Genomic DNA, 26,133 nt, shown 5'->3' on the forward strand with positions numbered 1-26,133 from the left:
CTTCAAATTCTACAAATTACACTTAAAAAAAAAAAACCTTTCCCAAATTCTACTTCCTAGGCATTTTTTCCTGTGTTCAAAACAAAAAAGCTACCAAGAGTATGCCAGCTTCTAATATCAATGAGTTTCCTAACTGAAGAAAGTTTTTCTTACAAAACTTTGGTTTTTAACTGTAACTTTTAAACGGTACTTTTTTGTTGGGAACCACCCTGTCTGGTTTCAGGAGTTGTAACTGCCCCCCATGGCTAAGGCTGAGTGAGCAACCTCTGGAATGTGAGCCACTAAGGAGACAAAGCTTATCTCCCTGGCAGCAGCGCTGCTTCTGCTTCATCCATCTCTGCCCTCAGTGCTTGGTCAGTTAGTCAATGACAGGTACGACCCCTCAGAGGAGGGGCAACCTAAGCCAGACACAATCACTTGGGAGGCCCTCAAGGAAGAACTTGGGGGGCTGCAGCAAAGAGGGGGTGATGGACCCTCCCTCCCTGGCTATTTTGACATAGCCTGAGTCCCCATTTCTGTCTGGGAGAAGGGCTTACTGGCACCAACCCACGTAAGCCTGAAAACCGACGATGGGGAAGGTGGTGCAGCCCTTTGCCTGCTAGAGCAGGTTCCAGGGTGACTGGACATAAGAAAGAGTTCCTAAAGTCCTGTGAAGTCTGCTTTGCTAAGCCTTCATTCATATGATAAGGGTCCGAGCAGGAAATGAGTATGTCTCCCAAAGTTTTTGCAACCCCCTTATCTGACACTGACTTAGACTAAGCCCTCAGATTCTTTGAAATGTTATCTACTGTTTGATCCTTGCCACCTGACATTGATGAGCTTTACCTGTATTCCTGTGTGTTCCAAACCTAATAAAAGCCCTCGAGGAAGGGGCTCTTGGTCCTTCTCCTGTGAGAGATTGACCACCTTCCTCCCCAAGCAGTTCGTGTCTTGGTAGTATTATTTTCATCTGTGGTGGTCAGGGGAACTTATGGGCAAAGTTTCCCCCACACTTTTTCGCATAATTTAATTCAATTCAAATGTAATGGACTAGCTTCACTGAGTACTTTGCTATGTAAAGGGTAAGACACAGCCCCTAACCAGGAAGAGCCTGGTACTCGTAAAGGGAAAGGGAGGGAAGGTAGACAGGAGAGAGAGAAGCAAATGCTATAATAACTCAGTGGAGCTGAAGAAAGGCTGGGATCATGCCCAGCTAAATGAAAAGGACAGCAAATTGCTCACTACCGACTGACTGGTGAGAACAAACTCGCACTCACTCTTGTGTATTCCCCACCTTCATCCCTCCTTCCTTCTTCCCCTATATTAAGCTATCTGAGCTTAAATGCTTCCAAATACTTTTGATCACTACTAGTAGACTTGCATTAAAATAATAGTGCCAAAGGCCTGAAATGACAAAGGAAAGTCAAACAACAAACAGCACTTTTCACCACTGTGTAGACAGTTTTATATGTGATTTTGCCTCCTTAATTATTCTAAAGAGGGCCATGGCGGGGGTCCCATCCAGGTTCTGGAGGTAAAAAAAGAAATATGATTAGAATTCTGGTGCTTTAAAAAAATGAAGGAAGGATTCAATAAAGGTACACATTCTTCCGAAGTAAAAAAAACTATGTAATAGTTCTTTAGAAGTACATAAACCTCTGTTCTCTTCATGACAAAGACAACAATGTGGCAAATAATTTTGGCTTCAGTATCTTACAATAGTCATCATACAAAGTCTATTTTTATTCTAAGTGAGCCAAAACTCTAGAGAACCTACCAACTTGTCCTTCCCCTCATTCCCACTGCTGTGGTCCTCAGACAGAAATAACAGATCATCAGGAGAAGGTACAAAATATCAGCATGTGTAATGTTTTCCCAACATGTCAGCCATGTGCATATGTGAACATATCTGTGGGTTTTTCAGAGAAACATCTTCTTGCTTTTGGGCTGAATGTGCACACAAGGCAATCCAATCACTGGATAACAGTGTCTACAGAGGAACAGAAACCATGTGAACTGAAGTGGTTACTGAACACAGTGCAGTTTTAGGTCAATGTAATTATTTGAAAAGTCTGTTAGTAAATAGCTAATATATTGCTTCTTGCTTCAATATGCAATAATTTTAGATGAAAGTTGATCATCTCTGATAAAAATTCTGGACCACGTTAACACTGAATAAAATATTTATTGTGATTTTTTCCCCTGTGACATAAGATTGTTTATTTTTCCTAGCTCTCCAAATGACACAGTTGCAGAACCTCTTTCAGCTGGTCTTGCCTGAAAATAATAAAGATTAAAGACATTAGAAATAGATAAATATATAGTCTCAACTAAACACCTTTATGCTGTTTTATATTTAAAAAAAACCCTAAGTAAACAAACAATAAAAAGCAAATGGAAACATAAACACACTAAGAAAAGTGATTTGTCACACTGTTACCTGTGAATCATGGTATTTCCATCCTATCATGTAATAGATCTGATATGTGGCAGGTACCGAACCATCCTCATTTCTGTACATTTCTATGAAGACAAATAATGGTTATAGTCTGAAAAAATGCCAGTAGGGAAAATAATTTGCTTGATAAAAGTCATGTCCTCAAAAAAGAAATGGATATTAGGATGCTCGAGGGATTCTAGAAATGCCTCATCTGAAAATTCTCAATACTTGAGAAACTGATAGTATGGAAATAATAAGGACTGTTTGGAAAAGGGATACAGAGCTAGAGGATCTGTGTTTTGAAGGAAGGACAAGAAGTCTGATGGTGCCTTAACAGGAAAGGAAAAAGCACTGGCAATTGTAAGAGAGAAACATGACAAGGGACAAGTCCCCCAGTGCGCCCGGGCAGCAGACCGATGGGCTTCCCTACCTCTGTACACAGCTGCCGCTGCCAGCATCGTGTCCCGGTGCAGGAGGGCTTTTCTATTCCACGCGCAGTTGCTCTCACCCATACCTAAAAATACACTACAAGCAGTTTGAGATCATACAGCAAATACCCTGAGCAGCTCAATCAATACCTCAGATTTAACCTTATGCCATCCAACAGTATACCATTCCCTAATAGTCGTGTAAAAATAACTAAATAATCTCATTTTGCCTTCAGAATGTAGCAAGGCTTCTTAATGACTAAGGCAAAACTATCTGAAGCTTCTGGGTATTAAGACAAGTAGAGAAGTTAAATTTCAGGAGGCTATGCCCATAAGCACATTTTACTTGTCAGTGATGGTCTAAAGTGAGCCAGCTGGGCAAAAATTGAAGTGAGTGGCCCTCCAGGTGAGTCATCAGGAGTTGGCAAGTGCCCTTCCAAGGATGCCACATTTTATGCCCCTTTTAGCTGCTCTTCAAAGGAGGACAGGATACTGCTACAATGCCTTACTCCTTCTAAGCCATGACTGTAATATGATCATGAAACTTGGAAAAGGGCTCTGATGCTCATTAGATTATACCAAAGCTAATGGGTTTTCAAATTTTATAATTCTTCACTCATTCAAGAAAACATTAGGAAAAAATTAAGTACATTCTTTTCAGGGGTACTATCCTAAATGTTTTAAAATTTATTTTCAGATTTCTTTCCGCTAAGATGATAGCTAATGGCTAGAGTTAATATTCTATTGTTCATTAAAAATTAGTGTTGTATATTTGATTCTTCTTTATGTATATGCTTAAACAAAATTACTCTGAAAGGCCAGATTTTAAACTAGTCTTCAAAATAAAAAAATTCAAAAGCAAAAAATCCTTTATATTCATTTTCTATATACTTCTATATAGTACAAGAAAGCAAAAATCAGTTTCTTGATTTTGTTTTTCTACTTTCACAAAAGAAAACCAATAAACTTCTCAATATCAATGTTCATTATTAGCTTAAAAATAATAATCTCCCAAGTTTTCAATGGCCTATTGAAAACAATCAACAAATGAGCTGTAATAAGTAAACTTCATTCTTTCCAATCGTAAAGGCTCCTATCATTCCCTAAAATAATGACTCTCTGATACTAAAGCAATGTCTCTCATCCTGTGAGTTAAACAGCCCCCATTCATGAACGCCAACAGACAAACCAGGAGACTAATCATGACAAAGAAAAGGGTGGATCTTATTCACGCTGTCACAAAGCAGCTAGATGATCTTAGACCAATTGCTCTGGGTCTTTAAGGTGGCCAGACCAGATCATCTCTAAAGCTTCTAATGCTAACATTTTAGACCCACTACGTAACCTCATTTTAAAACATTCTCCTATATAGTGAGTATCCACCATATCAGGAGACTAGAGGTAAGCAGGGACTCGCACTGGAAGAGTCTGTTGCTGCTAATGGCTGTGGTGCTCTCACTTCGGCTTCACTTCCTGCTGCCATGACATGTTAGTTAGCAGGCAGCACCAGTGAGAAACAGGTTTAATTTTTTAATGTAAATACATAATGCATTTCTATGAAATGCCTTCTAAATAATTGTTATTAGGATATACTAATTAAGATTACTAGGCAAGATGCTTTTTCTGAAGGTCTGACCTAGGTCTAACCAAGGCATAATGCTCCTTCTGATCCAAGGATTCAAGAGCATTCCTAGACAGCGGAGACAGAAACTCGGCTGCTAGGGCAGCCCACCCTCCCCTCATGGGGCAGTGCACGGTCATCCTGAACTTCCCTTCTCCCGCAGAGAGTCTAGAATTTGGGATCAAAATCCCAGTTCTGACCCTTTCATAACCTGGAGCAAAGTAATTTAACCTCCATGAAACTCAGTTTTGTGATCTTCAAAATGGCAGCATGATAACACTTCATAATGCATTCTGATGGACCTTTACTGAAGAGGACCTGGGAAACACATCTGTGGATGTCTGACCAGCTCTGGACTTTGGCATAATAGAAAAATCTGGAAGGAGATAACTGTTTAAGATTCTCACAGTGTTTTTAAGGTGAAGTTCAACTGTTTATTAAAAAATGTAATTTATTCTGGTTTACTAGGAACAATACTGAGTATTGTCTAAAACAACAACAACTGAACTTACCTTAAAAGTACTGTGAAAGCCTCCACAACTTTTCATGCACTCACTGCTGATATTTTACACAACTTGTTGTGTAAAATCAACATTTTTCTGTGAATTAATAATAATGGCAGCTTAAATGAGAAACACCACAACCACCAAGAAAAAAAGTACAATGCAATGTAAAATACTAAAACCCAATTTGAAGGTAGTACTATCTTCCAGTCTGCAAAGCCGTACACCTGGAACTCACCCAAGCTTTTCATTTCCTCATCCCCTGACCACTACTCTCCTATCTTAGCTCCCTCTGACCTTTCAGGAGAAGGTAAGGATTTCAGGGTCTGAGTCAGGCTGCTATGCTGGGTTTAAATCCTGGCTCTACCACTTATTAAATGCATCACCACAAGCAAGTTACTTCTCTTTGTGCCTCAATTTCAAGAGGTTAACTATACTAGCTCTGGTCTTACCTTCCTCATAAAATATACTCATACACGACGCTGCGAGTGAGCCCTCTAAACACACTGATCTGACTGTCTCTCCTCTGTGCAAAACTTTTCCAAGACACCATCAGGCTCACTTAATAAAATCTAGAAAACTCTAATGGACTATCCTGCATCATTTTCCACCATCTCCCCATTTTACATGTTCAAGCAATACTGAAATACTGTACAGTTCCGTATTAAGGAAGTACGTATCCTTTTACATCTCTATATCTCTACACAGGCCACTTCTTTGACCTGGAATGCAATGCCTTCCCTTCCCCAAATCAGCAGCCACCCCTTCGTTCTCCTGCCAAGTTTATTTTAGCTTAGGTGCTGCCTCTTCTGCAAAAGCATCCCTTATGCCCTAAGATTTAGGGGCTTTTTCTCCCTGTTCTATAAAAAACAATGATCTCATTTTACTGCTAAATAGAGATGTCTGTTTATCTCTGTGTCTCTCTACTAGAACATAAGCACTCTGAGATCAGGGACCATGCTTTTTCCATCATTAGCTCAATGGTTGGTTCACGGTAGATGCTCAATAAATAGTAAATGAATGCACATAAAATCAACTGGTTAATGCTTATATCTACTTTGTTAAATATCACTTTTACAAGTTATCTTTAAATAATTCCTCTTAATCCTCCTAAGGATAAGAAACACCTGAGACTAAAACACACGATTTGTGTAAAAGACTCTACAGCAGAAATAAGGGCACTGCAATAAACTTCTTAAAGGTAAATAAAAAGCAACAGTTTCTCAATTTAAAACCCAGATTATCAATTGGGAAGGGGCACAAGTCAACCTTCTAGTGACTAGAAATGCTGTATACCTTTGTTTGGATGGTGGTTAAATTACGAGCAGCTGTATACTTAAGATTAATGCATTTTACTGAACATCTATCTAACTTAATTTTTAAAAAGCCCACACAGATCAAGTATGCAATATAGGGCTCTGGATTCAAACCATAACTCTAGACTTAGTGTGACCATGGGCAAGACACTTAACTACTCAATGTCTCAATTTGCTCATCTGTAACATTAGGGTATTAGGAAACATCATTAAATTACACCTAGCATAGAGTAAATACTGTATTTTCAGATCAGTAGGCAGCAACCTCTTTCAAGTGACAGGCCTACTTTCTCATCTCTCTTTTCTTTCTTAAAATGAATCATGAGCACAGCATTTATTATATAGCAGAACAAAAATAAATGCTGTATTTGAAAAAAAATTTTATCATTGCAGTCTGAACAATAAATTACCAGTGTACCACCATCTCTCAAGCTTTCGGGCAAAGGGGCTCCATGATCACATCAGGGGGAGCCAAGTGTGTGCAGCAGTGCTCGGGAGGGAGTACAGGATTTATGATTGGTTCCCTGTCACCTTAGGCTGCATGCTAAGGCTGCCAATCCCTGTACTAAATTATAATAAATAAATAGTGACTATAATAGTAAGTTTTCAGCTACACATCTTCCCCTTTGTAATTCCCAAAGGCTGGAAAATGGGTAAAATGAACCTGTTACAAATGGGTAGCTACAAGAAGCAGTAGAATCAAGTAAGTGTTCTGGCACAGGAGTCAAGAAGGCAAGAGTCTGGCACCTAATTCCACTAGGAGATAAGTGTTCTCTGTAGGCCTCAGCTTTCTCACTTGTAATACAGCACAAAGGAAGTGGTTACCAGAAGGCTATTGAGAAAACCAAATGCAATAACGCTCACGAAAGAACTATAAATCTGTAAATAAACTATTTATTTTTATAATCCTCTTGCTTTAAATCATCTTTAATTTCCCAGGATCCAGATGAAGGTTTCCTTGGGTAAATACAGTTTTGGTTTCACAGAACACACCTTTAATCCATTCAGCTTCTCCTACTCATTAAAACTGCTTATGCCATTTGTTTAACAAAAAAATCAAGCCTCACTCATTCTCACTGAGGTACGCTAAGGCTCTCCTTGGAGAAATCATTTTTCCAGTAGCTCTCAAGGGCAGTTGTGTATCCTGGCAGACCTCATCTCTTTCACAGTTGGGGGCTAGGGTCAGTATCCTATAGCTGCTCAAAGCCTCTTCCAGGCCATTGCTTCTCTACCCTATGGAAAACCCTTGCCCTGCTGGGACCCACACCCTGTAGCCAGAACCCTTCCCTACTCCAGCTTGTTGTTGGACCTCAGGGTCCCAGTCCATCCTTTCATTCATCAAGGGGTTTGCCACTTGGTTCAGTTTCCCTCTGTACCCTAGGTTCTGCCACCACCATGTGCAACTTCAATGTTAATAGTGAACCATCAAGTATCACGGCCTCTAAGGTTTTTTAGTCTCCTTACCACTAATGGACTTCTCCATCACACCTATAACATGTTCCAAAATCATCAATTCAAACATTCAATTTACTGACCATATCCTCCTATCCTTCAAGTGTGTCCCGGTATTTCAACCATAACCAATTTCTGACCACCTTGGGATCACTTACTTGTGCATGTCTCCTCTGCTTATTACCAATCTAATAGCTCGTTGTTTTCTTTCTTTCTAGTTACCTTTCCTTCTGGCTTAGATTATTTGGCCTACTATTTCAATTATACTCTTGGAATTTTTTTAATTTTTCAATTACAGTCAATATTACTTTACATTAGTTTCAGGTATACAGTATATTGGTTATATATTTATATAGTTTAAGAAGTGGTTCCCCCAGTAATTCTAGTACCCACCTGGCATTAGACATAAATCATTACAGTATTATTTACTACATTCCCTAAACTGTACTTTATCTCACATGACTATTTTATAATTACCAATTTGTACTTCTTAATCCCTTCACCTTTTTACCCAACCCCCCTCTTGGCATTATCTTTGCCTCTGTCTTTTCATCACTCTCAACTAGCAAGGCCTCAACCCAAACTAACTTTTCTGTTTTGTGCCTGATGCAGCTGGAGAAAGTCACACATGTGTCTGGCCAACTTCAAATGTACCTTTCAAATTCTGTAACTTTCCCTGATCAATTCAACTTCCTATTCTCCACAACGACTATGGCAATTTATTTCCACTCAATTCTCAAACCTCTGATCCTTTCCTTTTCAGTACATGACACTATTTTGTTTGACAGATAAAATAGATCCATTAGATGGGAACTTACTGGTACCACACATAAATGCCTATGTCCATTGGAACTAACCCTCATCCCTTCCTTTATGCCCTGCCCACCCCATCCAAGGTCAATCCCGCCCCAGCCTTTGCATCTCCTTCCCTTCCACCTCCTCAGATATTGGACACATCAATTACCCCTTCTCTCTTCTACAGTCATTACTATGGAAGCACTTAGATTCTTTCAATCAGCAGTTAAACAAATTCAAGCCTTAAGACAAAACAGAATTTAAAACATTGCCCCATGTCCTACTCTTCTGTTCCTCTCTGACATCTGTAGCCTTTCCATCTCCTACTTCTTATTCACAAGCTTCTTGAGAAAATAGTAGATATTTGCTGTCCTCATCTTCCACTTAAGCCTCAACCTACCACTGCTTCTACTCCCATCACTCCAACAAAAGAGCTCTCACCACGGTCATAACTTTCTTGTTCCTGAATCTAATGAGCTTTCTTTTCAGTCCGTACTTCGCTCCTTTGAGAGCTCCTTTTGTTTTAAACATTTTAGATTCCCTTTAGACAGTTTTGAACTTCCCTTGGTTCAGACAATACTAAATGTTTCTGTTGTTTCTCCTTACCACCTTGCTAGCTTTTCTTCCTCAGTCCCTTCATGGGCTCATCCTTTAATGCAGTCACTACGTGTCAGGTTCCCAAAGGCTCAGTATCAGCCTCATGATCTCACTCACGCTCCCATCCTAGCTAACTGCTTCAAATGCCACCTATTCACAAATGAGTCACAATTTTTTTATCCTCACCTGAGGCCATGTTTTATCATTTTTAAAAAAGATTATTTATTTATTTATTTTTAGAGAGGGGAAGAAAGGGAGAAAAGAGGAAGAGAAACACCGACATGAGAGAGAACTATCAATTAGCTACCTCTCACATGCAGCCTGACCAGGTACCAAACCTGCAACTCAGGTGTGTGCCCTGACAGAGAATTGAACCAGTGACCTTTGGCTTTAAGGTACAATATCCAACCAACTAAGTCACAATGGTCAGTGCTGTTTTATTGGTTTTTAAAGAAAGAGGAAAGGGTTGGGGGAGGGAGACAGAGAGAGAGAGAGAGAGAGAGAGACAGACAGACAGACAGACAGACATGAATAGGTTGCCTCCTGTATGTGCCCCAACTAGGGATCCAACCTATAACCTAGGTATGTGCCCTGACTGGCGGATTAAGCGTGCAACTTTTTGGTGTATGGGAAGACATTCTAACCAACTAAGCCACCCAGCCAGGGCACAAGTCACAATACTTTAACCCACATACCCAAACATTTACTTGGCATCTCTTCGTAGATATTTCAAACCACTTCAAACCCAACATATCCAAATGTGAACTCAAGAGTTATCCCAGCACATGCTTGGTCTGCTACTGTTTACAGATACAGACCATATGTCTATATGTCACAGACCTTACATTTGCTAAAAACTCAGAAGTTTCGTTTGAAATGTTACTCTCCTTTACCACAGCATATGTAATCCACCAGCAAGAACTGTTAAATTTACCTCCTAAATATCTCTAGAATCCATTCATTCTATCTCCACTGCCAGCACCTTAGTCTAAACTACCATCACTTCTCATAGAGCTTTACTGAAATGTCTCCCTACTAGTTTACCTGCCAATCCATTCTTTTTAAAATATAAATCTGATATCTGAACCCCCTTCCTCAAAGGGCATTTTAAGGCAAAGACAAACCACCTAACAGGGACTGTAAGACCCTACTGCACTCTTCCTATTATTACCTGTATTCTAGCCAAAATACCCTTCTTTCAATTCTTGCCATGTTTTTTCTTGCAACAGGGCCTTTGCACATGCTCTTCTCCTGGCCTGGGACTCACTCCCTTCCCTCTTCTCCTAGTTATCTCATCTTTGTATTTTTATAGCATAATCACCACTCCTTCAAACAAGACATCACTGACTCTCTCAGACCAGGACCTATCTGCTTGACAAACGCCAATCCCACATGAACCCCAACTACCTACTTCCTTGGGCCTAGATCTGTACTGCCAGCTGTTGCTAAAGAAAGTCACTGATGTGTTCTCCCATCCTCAAATGCACCACTCAAGTCCTGCCATGCTTTTACACGCAGTCATAGCACTATGTACCTCCAGTTCATAGCACTTACCGCAATTCTAATTTAACATTTATCTTTGTAGCAGGTGCCTGATGTCTGCCTCATGCATTTTATACTATAAACTTCATAAAGACAGCCTGCTTTCTTACCAATGTATCTCTAGTGCTTAGCCCCAGGGCTTGCCACAGTGTGAGCTCTTAAAATATGCCTATCAAATAGAGTCTGAAAATGTTTTAAAGTGCCTCACCTTGTAAATCTTCCATTAATTCAAACATTCCAGGATAGTTAACTTGAATTTCATCAGTATCCTATACAAAAAGAAAGAGAAATATTTATTTGACGCTCATCACAAAACAATCCAGATTCAAAAGACCAGAGATTATCCAGACCAATCTCAGTAAGTAGCAATCTTCTTTACAATATTCTTCACAGATGTCATTTGACTTATGCTTGATTTATGATGACTTCAAATTGCAGAATAAATATCCACTATTTAAAAGAACTCTTTCTACACCTCCATAAACTGGTTCTAGTTCTTTCTCTGGGAACTACAGAATAAATCTACTCTGTGCTTTGCAAACCACTACCCTCTTCTTCAAATCAAAAAACTCTGCAAGACACTGTAGGGGAACACCACTTTTTCACCCTAAATACGTCTCTTTAGCATGAGGATTATTTTAGGGTGATTGTTTTTAAAAAAACAAAAGGCTCCAGAAGAGCTTTTACCTTAACTGCCTAAAAGAATTTTGATAAAGGGTCTGGTCCAGGAAGAATACTATCACCAGGGATGACCAGAGGATGGGCTAGGTGTGGGAGGGGTAATCTGGCAGGACTCGAAGACCAAAGACCTTTCCGCAGCCCGCAGCCCACATGGCCCAGGAAATATTTGTTTACCAAACATATTCGGCCATCTCCATGTAAATTGCCTTCCTCCTCTTTGAAGTCCCAGAATCCTACCCTTTCTCTTTAATTCAGAATGCATATAAGCCCCAACTGCCCGTCTATGGGCCCCATATTCTTACAGAGTTCCCTTACATACAAAATTAAATAATTTTCTATTAATCCATCTCATATTAATTTAATTTTTAGACCAGCCGAAGGACAGAGGAGTTCTACTCTATTCTACTCCTAGAATAGAGGAGTAATTTTTCCTCCGCAACCATACCATCATTTTTTAGGGAGAGGAGTTAGTCTTCTAGACAAAATTAATAGATCCTTACATATTACATTACATTTTTCATTACACATAGTTCTCATTACATTTTTCTACACATAGTCAGTATCAACTCCTCTTAAAATGTGGCACCCAAAATCAAGCCAAATAGATTCATCTGCCAAGATGTTTTCATTCTACTTCAGTAATGCAGCAATACTGCACTGGCCCTGAAGGATATGGGTACACTGCTGACAGATTCAGCTTATTTCTCAAGTAAACTTTTGGGCAATGATGCCCCATTCTTTATGAAGCTTGACACAGAAGTTTACTGTTGGTTCAGTGGCAGAGACTACTGATGCTCCTCAAATATCCAGGTGCTCCTTAAAACTCCCCAGCCACAAATAGGCATTTCTCTGACCAAAGGGGGAGAGGACAGGGTAATAAAGGGTTAGTGAGCCTTTCCCAGTCTCTCTTTTTCACTCTGCGGACCTTAGGAGACTCCAAGGCGAGACTGCTCAACTGTAAGATGGAGATGGGCTGCCCAACCAGCATGGGGCTGTGATAGAGTAAAATTCTGTGTTAGCCACTAAGATCTAGAAGTTTGTCTATATTGAAAACTAGCCCTGGAATACAGTACACCCACTATTTTTTCAAGTTTGAATCAGAGTACTGCACCTATCTCAAACTTATTTTATGTGTAGAGAAGTACCTAGATCTCTGTGTGTTCTGTAACTTTATCTCTGTTGCCTATTCCTCCCAATTTTGGACTTTAATGTTGCACAGAATGAAGTAAAAAACCCAAAAGAACAGTTACCAAAAAAAATCCATTTTAATTCTTAAAGAAATGTAAAACAAAATGACCACTTTTTTTTTTTTAATTTTAGAGGTACAAAACAAAGGATAAGCCAGAATTCACATACCCTGTTGATCAGGCATATAAATTGATGCCATCTTTTAGAGAGTAACTTGACACTATCCGTCAAACTTTCAAATGCATAGATTTTTTGACCCAGCAATTCCTTTGCTAGAAATTCACCTGACAGATGTGCCAAGATTATATGAAAGGCAATTCATCGCAGCAGTCTTTGAAAGGACTAAAAAAATAAATACCGCCCCCCCCAAACTGGAAACAATCTCAATGCCCATTAATGGAGAACTGGTTAAAATTAAAGTGTATCTATTTAATGAAATACTATATAGCTGTTACAAAGAATGCAGTAGATGTATGCTTTTAGGGTAAGCTCTCCAAGGTATGTTATTGAATTTTTTAAAAATCAGTGCAATATAGAAAAAGTAAAAAAAAATGCATGTACCTATGTGTATATACATATATAGTTGCATATGGAGGTTTTCAGTGATATAATTGTATTTGGGTCTATGAGGAAATTGTTCTGAAAGGATGTATCAGACAGTTAACAAAGGTTGTCTCTGGGGAGAGTGTCAGGGTACCAGAAGGCAGGAGGAGGCAACTTTTCACTTTAGACCTAATCTATATTTATCTCATTCTCTCTATCTATACATTTTTTATTTCCTTTTTTTTAACACATGCATGATTCAGGTTGTGTGTGTACTTTTTAATAGGACCATCTCTGGGCAATCCATTTCTTCTATTTTTCTACTTTAAAAAACTATTTTTAAAAAGAGATCCTGCTTTGACTGGTGTGGCCCAGTTGGTTGGACATTGTTGTGCAAACCCTAAAGGTTCCCGGTTTGATTCCCAGTCAGGGCACATGCCTAAGTTGTGGGTTCAGTCCCAGGATGGGGCACATATGAGAAACAACTCATCGACGTTTCTCTCCCTCTCTTTCTTCTTTCTTTCATCTCTCTGAAAATAAATAAATAAATAAATAAATAAATCTTTAAAAAGTAGAGTTCCTAAAATTAAAAACAAAATTTCTTCCAAGCTGATACCCAGCCATTAAGCAATATCCTTTGAAAACCATTTTTAATGAAGCAAATTAAAAGGACTATCTCCATCTCAACAAAAAGAGCACCACAACAGCTTTGTCAAGGCCTTACAAAAAATAAGGTGGACCCTATCTGCATTTTCTCCTAATATATTAGTGTGGCAACTGTAAAAGGGAATGGGCTTCATTTAGAATGCCACCTGACTCTGAAAGTAATTCACTAAGACAGTCCTATAAATGTAATATAACTACTTGGTTCTAATTTCACTTGATTTCATTTAAAAGTAAGAAACGATCACAGTATAATAGTAATACATTTAACATTGTATGCAACATAAATCTGTGTAAATGATTATATAAAAGCTTTTTTAGATGGAATATTTAAAAAATGAATTAGAATGCAATGTATTGCACTTTAGAGACAAGTGTATGTCTCAAGGAACAAAGTTATAGATTTATTATTCAATCAATGTCTTTCTAATTTTATAAAGTACAAAGAAGATTTGACACCAATATTTTTGTATTATATTAATGGTTCAGTCATTCAGTTCATTTTTGAAGAATATGGAGGGTATTCTGAATTAATAGCTTTTCCAATTAACAGAAATGTAGGCTTTTAAATGCTGTATTGGGTGTTGGCATTTTTAGTAGAAATCTTTCTAAAATGTACAATCCACTTGTCAACCATAGAAAACTGCATGGATTAACATCATTTAACTTCCTTTTCAAGACTCAGGATAGAAGTCCTATCTTTTTCCTAATAGGCAACAACTCTGGAGCCCCCTAACATCATTGACTACTAACATGTGTAGCATGGTACAAATTTTTAACATATCCCCATGAACATTTGTACTACACATCTCCATATTACTTCCATTCCCGACATCCTCTCTTACACTTTTTAGCATCTTTTTACTTTTCCATTCACAATTCTCTTCATTTCACTTCATTTTGTAACATAGCAATATGGAAGGCAGTCCTTGTTTTTTTCTTTCTGTTAGAAATATTATTCATCTGCTTGGAGGGATGGGTAAGGAGAGAACATCGATGCAAGAAACAGATTAGTTGCCTCTCGAATATGCCCCAACTGAGGACCAGACTGGGAATCGAACAGGCAACCCAACCAACCGAGCCATGCAAGCCAGGGCTGGGAGGCAATTCTTAAAAGGGTTAACTGTGTGTTGCCTTTTCCTTATTATAAGTAAATTGAATACTAGAGATTAACGCTTGAAATCAATGGATTCTGATCTGTTTTCAATCACAGTCCTCTCTCAAGATGTGGTAAAAAGTAGGGGCCCTTTTCTGCACATAAGAACAACAAAAACCATGTTTACTTACAATGTCCAGTGTTATTGGACCCTCTAAAGTCTACTGACAGGCCTTCCATAAATTCAAGAAAATCAAGCAGGGATTTCTGTTTTGTTCAATTGCTATATCCAAAGTACCTAGAATAGTGCATGGCACAGAGAAGGTACTCAATAAATGTTTGTTGTAAGACTGAATAAATCAGTGAAAGCAATAAAAGAATCGTCATTTCAGAATTGTTTCTCTTGGCAAAAAAGACTACCAACAACAAAAAATTGGAACCTAATGTTCATTATGTAAATAGTGAAATAAAACTGTGGTATAGTCTTATTAGAGAATAATGTGCAGAAGTTAAAGAGGGCAAATATATTCATATTGATTTGGAAAACAATCTAAAATATTCTGTTAAGAATGAAAAATAAGTCTCAGAAATGTGTTTCTCTATATATAGTATGGTAGAGTACGATAATAGCTACTTCTAGGGCAGCAGATCTCAGCGTGGTTTGGTGAGTCCCTGGGTCCCTGCTGCCCTAGAAGTAGCTGTCACCATACTCCACCATTCCATATATTTGACTTTTTCACCTCTAAATCTCTCATGAATATGCAATGGGATTTTTCAGAAATTACATGATATGTGATACTGCGACAGATGTAAACACAGAAGCAGACATGAGAATCTAGCTTTTATTACAACATATGTTAAAGGAATATATTAAAATGTAAAGCAATGATATTCTTTTTTTTTAAAGATTTTATTTATTTATCTTTAGAGGGGAAGGGAAGGAGAGAAGGAGAGAAGTATCAATGTATGGTTGCCTCTCCTGAGTCCCCTGCTGGGAACTGGCCTGCAACCCAGGCATGTGCCCTGACTGGGAATGGAACCGCGATCGTGTGGTTCGCAGGCCCACGCTCAATCCACTGAGCTATGCCAGCCAGGACAAGCAATGATATTCTTTTTTCTTGTTTTTCTTTCTTTTTGAAAGTATAGTTCTTTTTCACAAAAATAATAGTTATTTATGTTACAATGTAATGGGTACTGGTACATTGTTAGTTTTAAATGAATAATTACTAAAATTCAGTTTTAATTTCCAATATAGTTAATGCTGACAGATATAATACACATAAGCAAAAGCCTCTTAAGGTCTGCAGTAATTTTAAGTGTGTAAAGGGGTCATAAGAGCAAAATTTTGAGAACTGTTCCTTTCAGGAGAAAGCTCAGATTTTGGGGACTAAAGGAAATGACAGAGTTTCATTTTATGTATAGTGTGTAATGTTTACAACTAAATATATTTGTGTTAAAACCTATATGATTAAAAATACAGTGATTTCCACAATGTATCACTGCCTATATTGAGTGTTTGTTTTAATTACAAAGCAGAATCTTCACACAAAGCAGTTTTACCATCTTCAGTAGCTGCCTAACATCTCAGGATGCAGTTTCAAGTATACAAAAGACAAAAGTGAAATCTTATGGACTGTTACCACTTCGTAGACTATTGTCTCTTCCTTCCCTCAAAGTCCCTTTGCAATTAACAGAAGCCCCGGTCTATACCCCACCTTTCTATCAAAATAAAGGACAGGGCAATCCATTTTTGGTCCGCTGATTTTATGAAATACATTCACACTAAATTACCTTAAACATTTATTTTGATTTTTACACCTATGGTCTCTAATTATGCAATGAGAAGCTTTTCTTCATCAAGAAATCCCTATTTTGTCCTGGCTGGTATAGCTCAGTAGATTGAGTGTGGGCCTGCGAACCAAAGGGTCACTGGATCAATTCCCAGTCTGAGAACGTGCCTGAGTTGCGAGCCAGGTCTCCAGTATGGCTGTGGAAGAGGCAACCACACACTGATGTTTCTCTTCCTCTCTTTCTCCCTCCCTTCCCCTCTCTCTAAAAATAAATAAATTAAAATCTTTTTTTAAAAAAAGAAATTCCTATTTCTCCTAATCAGGTTTAGAGCTGTTTCTAAGCCCGAGGAGTTCAGAAAATGATAGCAAGTCTACTCAGCAATCTCTGAAGGCAGTAATGGCATCCTTTAGAATTACCCTGCTATTGAAAGGAGTTGGAAGGAGGTAATCATTTTCTCTCTAGATGACCTGCTGATGGAAGCCTTAGCCCGGACAGTGCTAAGAATAGAATGAGGGAGAGAGAAGAAAACAGGAGCTAATATTTACTGAGCATCTGCTAAGGTGCAGCCACTTCATACCCTTTCAACCCTAACAACCACCCAAAGTGAGTAATATTTACATTAAAAAATAAAAATTAAAAACACAAAAAGAATGCTCAGAGAAGTAAAATAAATCTTTCAATTCCCCTCGCTAGTAAAGGGGCAAAGTAAGGATCCAAATTATCCCTGTCAGACACCCATGCCCTCTTCTATCACTGTATCATGCTGACTCCGTGTTTCTTCCACCCTGAAGGCCTATGGGTCCACTTTCCAGGTCTCTCCATCCCTAATGGAGTACAGCACCATCTTGCACTCTCTAACCCTTGTGAATGCCCATTTTCTCATTTCTGCTTCATATGGCACTATTTCAACTGAGGACTGGAGATAGTAGTAGTACTGTAAACACTCCTATGTATCCCCTGTTAGCTATGTCTTAAAAAAATAGCCTCCTTGTTAACTGAGCTAGATTGTTTTTCAACTACTATTCAAATAACTAATACTAAGAATTTTACATTCCTACTTTGTGTCAGTCAAGACGTGTTTATACAAACTAAATTTAAAAAGAAAAAGTGCCAAAACGTACCAATAATAGCCTCGATACCTACAGTTTTCTGTCTTTAAAATGAGAAGTTGCTTCTGAACTGTGTCACTAATGGGTTAGCCAATTCTCTTGATAGTTACCACAGTCAGCGTATTAAAGCCAGCTTTCCCAAGCAAATGTCCTAGGTCGTTGACAGCAGTGAAAGGAGAAATGTGTGGAGAAAATCCTCCTTCCCTCTCCGTTTCTGCTAACTGTAGCGAACACCGAAGTTCATAGAGAGTGTCGCCTCCAAACATTGCACCAATGAAAACTCCATCTGGTTTTAAAACATAATGAATCTGTAATAAATACAAAACAACATAACTATTCAAAATGTTATATATAAAAATGGTAAAAATATATATATTTATAACTAAATCAGTACTTTATGATTACCATTATTTTGTCAAATTAATAATTAAATAATTTAATAAATAACGCCTAGGGCAACAACTGTCAAAAAGGCACTGCAGTATAATATTGTTGTAAAGACAGATGATATGCTATTGACACTACTAGTATGTATAAAATATATGTTTTTAAAATTTTAAAAGATAGATACAACTTACTTTTATTATCAGAAACATACTGAAGGGAAAAACAGGACAGTGTGGTAGAATGCAAAAACTCACAATTCTCTCTGCATCTGTGCCCTCTGAAATGCCACTCTGTAACAACTCCCATCAAGAGATGGAAGTTGTTGTCCTTGAATCTGGGCCAGACTTGTGACTTGCTTTGGCCAAAAGAATGCAGTGCAAGTGACAGTGTGTCAGTGTCAAGCCGAGGTCTCAAATGGCTTTGCATGCTTCTACCTATTCTCTTGGAGCCTGGTCTGGCCATCATGTTGTGAACAAGCTAGTCTGGTGAAGGATGAGGGACAAGAGGAGCAGAGATAAGTCTCCCAGCTGAGGCCATCCTTGACCAGCAAGCTACAAACCAATCCAGCAGATCACAAACACATGGATAAGCCAAGCCAGAACCAGAAAAAACTCCTAAGTCCAACCAAAATCCTCAACCCACAAAATCATAAGCTAAATAAATTATTGTTTTAAACCACTAAGCTGGGATGCCTTGAGCTACAGAAAAAGCTTAATTGATAGAGAAACAATTATAATTCACATTAACCTAGAAACACATTAGTTTTTCTTAAGGAAATGTAACTAACTTACTTTCTAGTTTGAAAACAAAAACACTTTTTAACTGGTAACTTAAGCAAAATAGTGGCTACAATGAGTTCCAGAATTGCATATGTTTACTCACTGACTCTCAGACCTACAATATGTAACTAGGTTTGACTGGCTATTCTTAACCATGGGAAACATTACAGGAAAGGATGGTTCTGAAGTAAAGCAGGATCCAAATCACTGCAGGTTGTTTTAATCAAAGCATCCATCTTGAATCTATAGTAAATATGTTTAATGATATATTTATCACAAAATATTTTTGAAATATTTTATATTTCAAATATATTTATATTACAAAATATAAAATATATTACAAAATATGAAGCAATTACAATATAAGCAGACCAACTGTAAAATGACTGGTTTCCTCCCTTCTGCTCTTTTAATGTTACTTCCTCCACTAGTCACAAAACTCCAGTATAGGAAATACCTAGTATTTAGCAGCTCTGAAGCCTCTCTCTACCTCAGAGGGCTTACCAATTCTCATGGATTTCACGAGGATTATTTTCCAAACTCTATCTTTAGCTTGTACATCTTCTCAGAATTCTAAACTCATGTGCACCTTCCTGTGCAACAGATATTTGTCTCTTGGCAAATTCACTCCCCAACACGCCCAACACATACACAATCCTTATTTGTAAACCAACTCCCCTTTACAATCACCATATTTCTGTTAATTATCATTTTCTATCCCTTTATCTGATCATAATCATTCCTTCCCCTACTTTTATTAATTATTCTCCCAGGCATCCAGATGCAAAACTTCAAGGTGAGCTTTTCTCTCTTTTTTTTTTAAGATTTTATTTATTTATCTTTAGAGGGGAAGGGAAAGAGAGAGGGAGAGAAATATCAATATATGGTTGCCTTTCGTGGGCCCCCTGCTGGGAACTGGCCTGCAACCCAGGCATGTGCCCTGACTGGGAATCGAACTGTGATCATCTGGCGCTCAATCCATTGAGCTACGCCAGCCAGGGCTTCAANTTCTCCCAGGCATCCAGACGCAAAACTTCAAGGTGAGCTTTTCTCTCTTTTTTTTTTAAGATTTTATTTATTTATCTTTAGAGGGGAAGGGAAAGAGAGAGGGAGAGAAATATCAATATATGGTTGCCTTTCGTGGGCCCCCTGCTGGGAACTGGCCTGCAACCCAGGCATGTGCCCTCACTGGGAATCAAACTGTGATCATCTGGTGCTCAATCCATTGAGCTACGCCAGCCAGGGCTTCAAGGTGAGCTTTGACGTCTCCCTCTCTCTTATATTCAGATCTAACCAGGCACTGTGGATTCTTCCTTTGCAGAGTCCTTCAATACCTCTCTTCCTTTTAACTACTATCATTGCCACCTAAGTTTAGTTTACCTCATGCATGGACCACTGAAACAATCTCACTTCCACTGAGTCAACTTCTGGCATAAGTTTTCTAATCGACAAAATGAAGTCATCTGGCAGAGTTATTTAATATCTATAACAGAGCACAGTGATTGAGTGATTGGCAAATAGCATGTGCTTAAGATATGGTAGTTATTATCTTTTTAAAATATATTTTATTCATTATGCTATTACAGTTGTCCTATTTTCCTCCCTCCACTCCCCTCCACCCTGCACACCTGCTCCCACCCAAATTCCCCTTTAGTTTGTGTCCACTCATACATGTAAGTTCTTTGGCTTCAACTTTTCCCATACTAGTCTTACCCTCCCCCTGTCTATTTTCTACCTACCATCTATGCGACTTAGTCTTAGTACCTTTCCCCCCTCTTTCCCCTTCCCAATCTCCCTACTGATAACCCTCCATGTGATCTCCATTTCTGTGGTTCTTTTCCTGTTCTAGTTCTCTGCTTACTTTGTTTTTGTTTTAGGTGTGGTTGTTAATAATTGTGAGTTTGCTGTCATTTTACTGTACATATTTTTTATATTCTTCTTCTTAGATAAAGCCTTTTAACATTTCACATAATAAGGGCTTGGTGATGAACTCCTTGAACTTGACCTTATCTGAGAAACATTTTATCCGCCCTTCCATTCTAAATGAAAGCTTTGCTGGATGGAGCAATCTTGGATGTAGGTGCCTTTCATGACTTGGAATACTTCTTTCTAGCTCCTTTTTGCCTGTAATGTTTCTTTTGAGAAATCAGCTGACAGTCTGATGGGACTGCCTCCTTATCCCTCCAAAGATAAATAAATAAATAAATAATAAAAAAGAAGTATAAAAAGGAAAACATCTGTAAGTTTCCATGTGAAAAGAGAAATATCTAAAATTTTCTAACAATAAATAAAACAACACAGGCTACGAGAATCAACATTAAATTTCTTACCTGTTCAAGTGCTCCAGGAAGGTCATTCACCCAGTGCAAACTAAAATATGAAAATACACATTTGTTCTGGCTTAATTCATATAATTAATAAGCATCACTAATGTAATGATAAGCCACAAAAAAGGTGTACAGTGTTGATGGGAATGTAAACTGGAGAAAGAGTATGGAGGTTTCTCAAAAAAAAAAATTGAACTACCTTATAACCCAGCAATTCCACTTCTGGGTACATACCCAAAATAAATAAAAAATATTTTATTCCAAAGAGATATCTGCAGCCCCATCTTCAGTGCAGCTTTAGTCAAAATAACCAGGATGTGGAGACAAACTAAGTGTCCAACAATGGATGAATGGATAAAGAAAATGTTACGCACACACACAAGAATATTACTCAGCAATAGAAAGAGGGAAACCCTATCTTTTGGGACAATATGGAAGGGCCTTGAGGGCAGTCCACTTCTGAAGAGGAAGTGAAGTATTCAGAGGTGATCAGACGAAGGAGAGAAATCAATACAGTTACAGGATAGTGGAAGAAAAAGGAATAACAACAACTTCAAAAATCAGCATTTGTGCCAAGTGAAATAAGTCAGACAAAGAAAGAAATGTTGTATGTTCTCACCTATGTAAAGATTCTCTAAAAAGCCAAACAGAATAGAATGGTGGTTTATCAGGGGCAGGAGATTGAGGGATACAACCTCTGAGGTATAAGATGAGTAAGATTTGGGGATCTGATGCACACAATGGGGACTATAATTAACAATACTGTATTATACACTTCAAGGCTTTTGAGGGTAAATCTTAAATGTTATCACCACACACACAAAAATCATAATAATGTGAAGAGATGAAGATGTTAACTAACCTTACTGTGATAATCATTTTGCAATAAACACATGTATCTGAGCACTATACTATATACCTTAAACTTATGTGTTATATATAAATAAGTGTTCAATTAAGCTGGAGGAAAATAAAGTGAAAGTCATTCCTATCCAGCATCTCATCTTTAGTGCTAGTCTGAAAACTTAACTGAAGAAAATACTAAAAATAACCAATCAATGACATGTTCAAAACAGTTCATCAATTAAATCAAGCAATTAAGCTACATATAGTATTTTAAATCCTATCTTCCTAGAAAAAAATTCAGAAGCCTGCAATTTTCCCAAGGTAAACAGTAACAGTTATCAAAAAATTAACTCAGTGAGTTTTCTGATAAAGAATACCCCAGGTGTTTCAAGATCGTCAAATAAAAATAGACAAATCCAGAGCTCTATATACTGCAAAGTTAGTTGAAGAAACCCTTGCATCCTCTTTTGATCCTTTTTATCTCCCCCCAGCTTGTAGTAATATGTGACAGCAAAAATCATAGCCTCTGTAAAACAGTCATACTTTCTTAGTGGAGTTGGCATCCTTTTATGCTGACTTCCAAGACAGTACTGAAAACCCGTTTCAAACCATACTATGTTAGGCTCACATTTATTTTTCATTAATACTATCTAACTATATTACTAGATACTTTAAAAATTAAGGATGTCATGTTATAAACTCTATTATGGGGAAATTGAAAGCAAGAGAGCTAGTTATTTGCAAATAGCAAGCAAGCTAAAGTTAAAACTTGGATTCTGACTCTCTGCCCAGAGTTCTTTCCCTTACACCAAAGGCTCTGCAATGTTTTTCATTTCATGAGAGATTTTAAATATTTTTCAAAATTTGTTCAGCAAAACAATCTGAATACTTCTTAAAGTTTTCTCAGCACACCTCAAAAAGCAGGGAAGAAGTTAGAAACTCACTGAAGAAAACAGGAAACACAAGCAACTCTTTGTTTGCCCAAGACCGAGGAGTGTTCTAGGACATAAGCCTTCTGGTGGTAACACTGGCAAAGTCACGGGCAAACCATTATGATTGGTCATCCTAAAACCAGCTATCAAAAGGGTTGTATTGAGCATGTTGAATCTTTGAAAGAAAATCTGACTATAACAATAAGGCAGGAGAACTAAGGTACCACATAGGCTACTTTAGGTTCTCTATTAGACACTAAGCTCTTTGAGGACAAGGAGTGAACTTATGTCTGTATTCACCCAAAGCATCTAACTCACTGCCTTGCATATTATAATCTATGCAATAAATATTTGTAATACATGTTTGTATAATAAGTGTGGGAAGACATGGTAGAAAGAGCAAAGGGAAAAAGGTAACCTTGAGAAGTCTATTTCTGTGAAGCAAAAGAATTAAAGTTGAAGGAAATGCCAGCTTTTCCTTATTTATTAGAATGGTGCTCTAACATTTGAATATTGGAATTAGTATACTCTTTCAAACTAGTGCTCTCATCAATATTAATTCCAGAATACTAAGTTACACTGGGGAGAAAAACCCTTCTATCACAGATAAGCTTTAGCAGATGGAGGGAGATTATGGGGAAAAAGCTGGGGTACTGTATCAGATTATCTCTTCTAGGGAGCATATAGCCACAGTCCCTTACCAGAAAAATCTTAGAGGTTATAAAAAAAAAACAGTAACAACAACAAAAAAACCCCTGGGTTGAGACTTTAAAAGAAACAGCATCAAGATTTTACTCCATTTTCTATTTTATTTATAACATCTATTTTTTTAAAGTACAAATGGATTACCAACCTTAAACTGCTAACCACCAGGTCAAATGTATTTTCTCTGAAAGGAAGGAATTCTTCATCAGCTAAAACAGTGACAGTAGGAATTTCCGTTTCTAAGGTATTTTTCTAATGGTTAAAAAATAGAAGTTCAAAAACACATTTATAAAATCTCAATTATACTCAATCACTGTTTGTTAAACTTAAGTCATGTTATATTTACTTGGCAGTTTCTATCCCCCCCAAAAATGGAGTCACAAAGGCTCTAAAAAATAGTTCTTAAATTACACTTAAGACCAGCCAAAAAAACTGGCTAGCTGGTTAGCAAAACATAAATAGGACAACTATCTCACATGAACACATATCACATAAAGCTAGAAGTTTAAGTGGAATAACTGAAGCATTAAAGTATTAGGTGAAAATATTGGTGAATATTTTTATATTCTTCTATGAAAATCCGTAAGTAATCATGACTCAAAAGCCAGAAACGATAAAAAAATTGACATATTTGATAAACTAATCAAACTTCTAAACAGCAATAAATAATGTAAACAGCACACTTGGGAAAGTATTTACAACATATATGATAAAAGGTTAATATCCCTAAAAAATAAGCTAGAATAAAAACCGCTTAGGAAAAAGGAGATAAAGGACAAGATACAGACACATCACAAAATTATAAAATTTCACAAATCAAAAAATACCAATAGCCAAAAGACATCAACAGATATTTGGTTGTACTAGTAATCAAAGAAATGCAAGTAAAAACAACGAGATTCTACTTTCTGCCATCGTATTGACAAACACCAAACAACTGGCTCGATGTTGCCATAGAAAAGGAGAAAAGGGTACTTTACTTAATACAGTTATTCAACCTAAGGTCAGTCTGGATTCCATAAATTTCAATATTAAGAGTTTATTCCCAAAGAGAAGATAAATAAGACACACAAAGTTGCTTTATATGATGACATTGATCACAATATTGGTTATTGAGAAATTGGAACTATAACTGTCCTTCAATTCAAATTTAGCTAAATAAACCATGGAATGAATATTCACATATTGGAACACTATATAACCATTTAAAACAATGGTGTGTGTATGTGCTTGTATGTCATGCACTGATATATAAAAAGAGTGATAGTCTGTGAAAAACATCATAAGTCAGCATCACACAGCGGGTATGAAACTCTATGAGGTAGTTAAACATCTACAAGGAAGGAGACCAGAACATCACCAGTGGGTACCTTTGAGTGGCAGGACTAGATGTGAGTTTCCCTTATATTTCCTAGATTGTTTCATTCTTTTTCGGGTATTATTAATTATACTCAGGAAAAAATCTATTTCCATTTTAAAAGAAATAAAGAACTAAGAATCAAACCAGGAGATCAAAAACCAGTGTTAAAAAGCTACCTACCAAAGTATTTTCTGCTATGTCTGCTTGGAAAAACTTTCCAACAGTTTCCTGCAATAAAATAATTAAAGCAGATCCAGTGTTATAAAAACAAACAAAACTCCAGTACAATAAAACAAATGCTAAAGTTTCTAAAAGAGAATGTTATAGTTACAGATTAATTTTTAGCTTTGTAAGGGTATTTTTCTGCATCAAACCAGTATGGTGCACAGATACCTTTAATAACACATACTGAATTACACAGACTTAAATATATGAAGCCAACCTTATACTTAACATATTTAACTATATTTAGTAAATTAGAGAACATAGGTGTGAATAATCAATATCCTTGATTTCCTCTTCTGGGTTAAGGCATATGTATTGCCTTTTCCAAAGCATAATATGCTCTGAGCTATTCCCCACTCTTGTGCCACAGATTTGCATTGGGTTTCCTGACTTTTAGTTGTTTATTCAGAGATTACAAGTAGTAAACTTAAACACTGATACTTGGGGAGTAAGAGGACACTAAGTGGTTTTTTTTTTTCACTGTTTCACTTACCCTCTTTTCCTTCAAAGAGGGACAAGTACTATATTTCTTTCCCAAATTAACACCTTCCACTGTGTTCTTTTCTCCAGGATCCAGCTCCCTCCATCACCATCTCTACTAATCTTCAGTCTCTGTCTTCAGTGTCTCTCCCCTCACCTTGAAACAGATAGATGCCTCGCAGTCTTCAAAAATCACCTTTAACCATCTCCTAGATGTTGTGTTTGACACCCGTAGTTCCACTTCCCACTAATGTCCTTCTCCCCAACTTCCATTTTCACTGCTCTATGAAAACTTTATAAAGACCATTAACAACCTAATCACCAACTACACAGGCTGTCTGCTCTCAG

At 37.5% G+C, this 26,133-nt stretch overlaps 1 protein-coding gene across 7 annotated transcripts in view; it reads right to left on the bottom strand.

Moving 5' to 3' along the window:
- Positions 1-1,701: 1,701 nt before the first annotated feature.
- The window catches only part of NDUFAF5 (NADH:ubiquinone oxidoreductase complex assembly factor 5), a 35,905-nt gene continuing 11,473 nt past the window's right edge, over positions 1,702-26,133 (bottom strand). Inside the window, exons 4-11 of one of the 7 annotated variants that reach the window (XM_037031275.1) lie at positions 25,261-25,308; positions 23,869-23,972; positions 21,241-21,280; positions 17,855-18,052; positions 10,882-10,942; positions 2,850-2,933; positions 2,420-2,502; positions 1,702-2,256 (exon numbers count right to left, since the gene is read on the bottom strand). In XM_037031275.1, coding sequence (XP_036887170.1) covers positions 2,164-2,256; positions 2,420-2,502; positions 2,850-2,933; positions 10,882-10,942; positions 17,855-18,052; positions 21,241-21,280; positions 23,869-23,972; positions 25,261-25,308 — 711 coding nt within the window. In that variant the 3' untranslated portion in view covers positions 1,702-2,163. Of the gene's footprint in view, positions 2,257-2,419; positions 2,503-2,849; positions 2,945-4,980; positions 5,068-10,881; positions 10,943-17,854; positions 18,053-20,290; positions 20,370-21,240; positions 21,287-23,868; positions 23,973-25,260; positions 25,309-26,133 lie in introns of those variants that run through there. The other 6 variants (XR_005064329.1, XR_005064330.1, XR_005064331.1 and 3 more) reach the window with 6 other exon arrangements.

The sequence above is a fragment of the Sturnira hondurensis genome, unplaced genomic scaffold (genome assembly GCF_014824575.4).
Source record: "Sturnira hondurensis isolate 20B ecotype Veracruz unplaced genomic scaffold, ASM1482457v3 Scaffold0001813, whole genome shotgun sequence".
NCBI classification, from domain to species: domain Eukaryota; kingdom Metazoa; phylum Chordata; class Mammalia; order Chiroptera; family Phyllostomidae; genus Sturnira; species Sturnira hondurensis.